The following is a 5840-nucleotide window of genomic DNA, read 5'->3' on the forward strand; positions in this document are numbered from 1 at the left end:
AAACCAAAAAAAAAAAAAAAAAAAAAAAAGACTTCCCACTTACATTCTGTGACTCTTCTATTGCCGCTCCTGATACCAATTCTGATAAATTAGGGATTACTCGATCGTTAGTAAACAAATGCATCTAAGTTAGAGATGCAGAAGAAGGTAGACCTCTCCGAAGATGGACAGTGTCTTATAGAACCTAGGAATGAGGACCTGAAGGCCTCAGCAGCTTCCCCGTCTCTCCTCCGTCTTGAACTTCATTTTCTCTTATGTCTCCTTCCCCCTTCTCTCTGTGTCTTTCTATTGAATTTTTAGGACTAGCTGGGCTGTTCCAGCTCTGGTGTTGTAACATCTTCTACCTAAAGCGCCCAGGAGGTGCTGACTCAAATCCCTCCATCCCAGTTTCACATTTCTTTTTCTTTTCTTTTCTTTTTTTTCTTTTTTTTTTTTTTTTGGTACTGGGGATTGAACTCAGGACCTTGTGCTTGTGAGGCAGGTGGTGGCACCACTGAGCTAAATCCCCAGCCCCAGGTTTACATTTCTGAAAAAAACTGATTGGTCCTTGCTGGGTCAGATGTACCCCTTGGTCCAGTCAGCTGTGGCCAGGCGTAGTGAGCTATATGATGTGCTATATCAGGTGGGGACACGGATGTGAGGAGGCTCTGTGTGGGATGTGCCATGCTGACCCCAAAGGTCTCCTTCCCTATTATTGTAAGTTTAGGTGATTTCTAGTTTTCCTCTATTATAAATAGTACTGTGGTAAACATCTTGTTCTACAGGTTTGAACATTTCAGATTATTTCCTTAGGTTTGAGCTGCAGAAGAGCAAAATAAAATATAAAATAATATAAATGTTAAAGGTATTGGGTAAATATTGCAAATTGTCTATTAAAGATTATGTCTAGATAGGGGTGTAACTCAGTGGTACAATTTTGCATAGCATTCATGGGTACCTGGGTTCAGTGCTACGCTTTGAAAAAGAAAACCACAAGTGAATTGGGTAAGTAAATTATTTTCATTCAGTAGAATATTATAGACCCATTAAAAAGAGATTTTAAAGCAAGCAGGAAAGAGATTTAGACATAAATAGTTGAAAAAAATGTATGCACGCTCTCCAATTGCAAAATGGGCTGTTGTGAGCTCATTGTGGTAAATGTGCATATGAAGTATATTAAGAATAAGCTGGGGATTTAGCTCAGTGGTTCTGCTGCCTGCTTTGCAAGTGCAGGGACCTGAGTTTAATCCCCAGTACCAAAAAAGAATAAGCAAAAATTGGTCCAGAAACTGTGTCCCAAGGCCATGCCCTAGGGAACTGGTCTGGGTGATCTGAGCTATGGGTCATCCAGACTGAACTTCCTGGCTCCTCCTGACTTCCTTCCTTCCTCCTCCTAGGATGCTGTTTGTGACTGTAGCAGCGCCCAGTCTCTAGCCACCTGCTTCACCCGGCCATCCCGCTCTGCCGTCCGCCACTCTCCTTCCAAGTGTAGGCTGCACCCTTCTGAATCTGGCTGGGGAGGGGAGGAGAGGGCAGCCCCCCCCAGCGAGTGACAGAATACCCAAGTCTCCACCTCAGCTCGCCCGGTCCCTGGATGGCAAGAGGGAACAGCGGAGAGGAGGTGAGGGGCCGTTCCCTCAGCAACGCGGCTCCCTGGAGGGACAGCAGCTGTGCCACTGCCAGCAAAGAGCTTTCATATCAAGGTAAAGCAGGGTCTCATGCTGACCACTGAGTAGTGATCTGTGATTTCCGGGGAAGACAGTAAGCGGGACAAAGACCACAGCTGGGCCTTGGAAGCTTCTACAGAGAGCTCATCAGGACTGACGGGTCCCGGGGTCCTAAAGGAGCCCTTTGTCTGCCTCCACTCACACCCCCTCCTTGGAAAAGTCCAGGAAGGAATACACCTCCAGCCATGCCTGTGGGGAAAGGGGATCACAGAGATGTTCCCTGCTGACTGCACCTTTCCCTGGGAAGGAGATGTCACTGAGAAGAACTGGCTTTGCCCGTGGACCCATCTTGGTGGTCCTGGCAGAGCAGGGCTGGATATCACCACCAGAGTCTCCACCACCTTCTCTCCCTGTACCTGCTGCACCAGATTGCTGGGACTCTACGGGGTATGAGAGGGCAGTAGTTAGGGCCACGTATCTAATTGGAATCCTAGAGCCCTGGATCTCCCTGCCCATACCTGAATACAGCCCAGACTGGGAGATAAGGTGGGGATGTGTAGGAAATTGCCTCCCTTGCCAAGGTGACTTGGGGGAACCCAACCTTCTCAGGAGACTCGGTGAGGCCAGAAATAGGTAGACTCAATCTCAAGACCTGGTGCATCGATAAATGCCTACATGCCCATGCCTAGATCTCTGGGGCCTCTTTCTCCAGTGCCCTGAAAGGGCACCACATCTCCACTGTGTTTACATCCTGCAGCTGGTGGAGGGCAGAGATACACCCAATACAAGACTCCCAGTTGGTCAGGCCAGGCCAAGAACTCCAAAAAGTCAGTGTCCCAGGACACGGTAGTAGACTGGGGCATGGAAACACATGTCTTGCCTAGATTGTTTATTTGAATTTTTCATACTATAAATATTTAAGGTCGTTTACTTTATTTTAATAATTTAATTTATCCAAAAGCCCCTAAGGTAATTTATTGGAGGTTAAGACCTGTATTCTTGCCACTGGGACGATGTGGGGCTTCTAACCTCATGCACAGGCATGGGACCCCCCTGCCATGTGGATGAGGTAGCTTAGCTGCGAAGTTCTGGTCTCCTGGTCAGTTTGGAGGGCCCCTCGCCATAGCTGGGACCTGCAGCTTGCTCCTCACCCACTGACCATTCAGCCTCAGCGTACCCCTTTCACTCGTACCTGGTACTTGCCTGGCCTCCGGAGGTCCGTGTGTAAATAACGCTGGACGGGGTGGTGGGCCAGACTGACATCACCGCTCCCCAGACATCCTCCGTTTCCCTTCTTCTTTTCCTTGCTTCTCTGACACCTTTCTCAATGAGTCAAACTCGGATTACCCCAGCTCCAACAAGCGCGTGGAGATCCCTCCCAGTTCCCTAAGTGAGAACGTGCAGGAAAAGAGGATGAGCTTCGAGAATGTTGTTTATTGCAGCTTTGCACACGGATCTGAGAGTGTCTGCCAGCCCGCCAGCCTTTTCACCAGCCTGTCTCCTTAGCCTTATGGCCTCTTTGGCTTCTCCCAGCCCCAGCTCCCACTGCCTTCCCTCTCACACCCGTGGGAGCCACCAGTGCCATCTGATGGATTGAATTGTGGCTCACTGCAGTACAGTGAGGAGGGCCTCACATGCCCTCTTCCTTGGTGCCGGTGAACCCATCTTGGTTGCACACATGTCCACCTTCCCTCTGCCAACACACAGTTGTGCAATCCTCCTGCCACTGCTGAGAACCAAGGGTCACATCCCAGAATGAGTAGGCTTGTCTGCAGAATTTCCCATCAGAATGGCTACAAGCAAGCAGCTTTGCTAGTTTGTCCCCGGGATGCAGAAGACAGCTTGCACTCCCACCTGCCAGTTCCCAGTGTACCCTTTCGGGGGCATCTGGACAGATACCCAGAATCTCTTATCCCCATTCCCTATGGGCGGCATGTCAGCCCCACCAGCTGCTCCCTCACTCTTGTAACTTGTACAGACAGAGCAGGTGGCCAGTGGAGCTGTGGGCCAGGGCCCCTCTACATCCGTCTCCAAGTGAGGGGCTTCACACAGCTCACAAACCACAAGAGGCCTTCTGCCACCTCCCAGAGCTGCAGAAGGCCGGGGAGGCTGCACTCTCAGCCTTGGGGGAAAGTCCCCGTGAGACCCAAACCCCAAAGCTCACAGGCCACTCAGCCTTACCATCGTCCTCATCTGAGGTTGTCATGCTGTCTCTGTCGTCACCGCATCTAGCCCCAATGGGTGTTGGAGTTGTAGGTCTTGGTTTTCAGTGAAGTCCCAGTTTCTCCTCCTTGGCATGCCACTGTGCAAGGCCACTTGTCACTGTTCCTACAGAAGCCTCTGGACGTGGGGTTTGATGGGATTTTGAAAATGTTATTTGTAAATATTGGTTTGGTTTAATTTTTTAGCATTTTACTTGGTAACTCGTTGTGTTTTCTTTCTTGGAGTGGGAGGGTTGGTTTGTAAAAACTCTCTACTCTTCTGCAATGTGATTTCTAAGTTGGTTTTTTCAAATGCCTTTTACATCTTGGTAACATTCCCAAAGCAGAAACTGCCTGACCCACCGTCGGGACTCCCCTAGAGGACTGGGGGTCCCAAGATGGAATGCTGCCCTTCTCCTTCCTACTCGTCTCTACCTTTTTACTTCTACCCCTTCCACCTTCTCTTCTCCTAATCTTCTTCTTCCTTTGTCCTATCTCCCTCTTCAACCAAAGTCCCAAGGAACCCTGGGGTCCCAGTCCCCTACAGACTGCTTGCCTTGGGTGTATGGGTTGGCACCAGCTGGTTGGGGGAAAAGGTGTACCATTTCCACAGCTGACCCTACACTAAATGACTTCCCATTTCTTACATCTGGCCTCTTCCCAGAGCCTAATCAAACCCCCCTGCAATGGTGTCTGTATTTGAAATGAAAATCACAGTTGGTGCGTCAGTGATGCTAAGGCCTGGACACACAAGGCATCAGAATCCAGTTCCTGTCTCCTGCCCATTTCCCCCTTCTCCTGGTCCTTCAACAAAGGCAAGAGAACTGTGCTTTATGAACTCAAAATGGGCCCCATCCCTTGGCCTCCCTCGGGATGCTCTTCTACCAGCTATCCTCCGGGTCACAAAGCTGAAGGCTCAAAGACTTGACCCTAATCTTACACTTGGATGTCAATTCAGCTCCATTATGCCCCCTTCCGTATACCTGTCATGGACTTATCCCCTAGCTTCTGTTGCACATTTAACATCCAGACTTCCTCTCCATGCCCATCCAGGATGTTCCCCCTTCCAGCCTCAGCAGCCTCTAAACTCCCACTACCTCTTCTTTAAAAATAATAATAATCCTCTGTACATCTTGCCCTGTGCATTTTTTTTTTTTTTTTTTTTTTTTTTTTTTTTGGTACTGGAGATACTCAGGACCTTGCACTTGCAAGACAGGCGTGGTGCCACTGAGCTAAATCCCCAGCCCTGTACTTTACTATTTAGAGATCACTTCCCCACGCCCCATGCTCCATCCCCTACACATAGCTCAAGGACAGCTCTAGGAAGCAGCCTTGGCGGGACAGAGCTTCATGCATTCATTCTGTATCCAGGGCCTCTACACTGAGCTATATGCCCAGCCCTTTTTCATTTTTTATTTTAAAACAGTTTCATTAAGTTGCCCAGGCTGGGTTTAACTTGGAATCCTCCTGCCCCAGCCTCCCAGAGTTCTGAAATTACAGTCATGTACCACATACCTGGCTGATGATGCTTTTTGTTTGTTTGTTTGTTTTTTGGTTTTTTGAAATAGGGTCTCACTATGTAGTTGAGGCTGATCTGGAACTCACTAGTAGCCCAGGCTGGTCTCCAACTCACCGCGATCCTCCTACCTCAGCCTCCTGAGTACTGGGGTTACAGGTGTGTGCCACCACACCTGGCTAATAATGCTATATTTTTAAAAGAACACTGTTCACCTCAACCAAGCTCGGTTTTGATCTAATTACCCTGAGGATTTCCAAAAATCTTAGGAGGCAGTTTATAATTTTAGTCATATGTGTTTCATAATATAAGGATAGAAAACGCAAAAAGTAGAAAACAACAAAAGGCAAGATGATTATTATTCAACTCTACCTAATTTAATTCCCATAACCATGCAGTTCATTTTCACTCTTAGCTGGCCAAGGTATTATATACCTGTAATCTCAACTACTTAGGAGGCTGAGACACGAGGATCTC

At 48.4% G+C, this 5840-nt stretch overlaps 1 protein-coding gene across 2 annotated transcripts in view; it reads left to right on the top strand.

The window, feature by feature from the left end:
• Soga1 (suppressor of glucose, autophagy associated 1) overlaps window positions 1-5007 on the top strand; it is a 66577-nt gene extending 61570 nt beyond the window's left edge. For both annotated transcript variants that reach the window (XM_033766995.1, XM_010640019.2), the window contains exon 15: window positions 1377-5007. In XM_033766995.1, the coding sequence (XP_033622886.1) occupies window positions 1377-1532 (156 nt within the window). In that variant the 3' untranslated portion in view covers window positions 1533-5007. The remainder of the gene's footprint in view (window positions 1-1376) is intronic.
• The last annotated feature ends 833 nt before the right edge of the window (window positions 5008-5840 follow it).

Source organism: Fukomys damarensis, unplaced genomic scaffold, assembly GCF_012274545.1.
Source record: "Fukomys damarensis isolate Sample0158 unplaced genomic scaffold, DMR_v1.0_HiC HiC_scaffold_22, whole genome shotgun sequence".
NCBI lineage: Eukaryota > Metazoa > Chordata > Mammalia > Rodentia > Bathyergidae > Fukomys > Fukomys damarensis.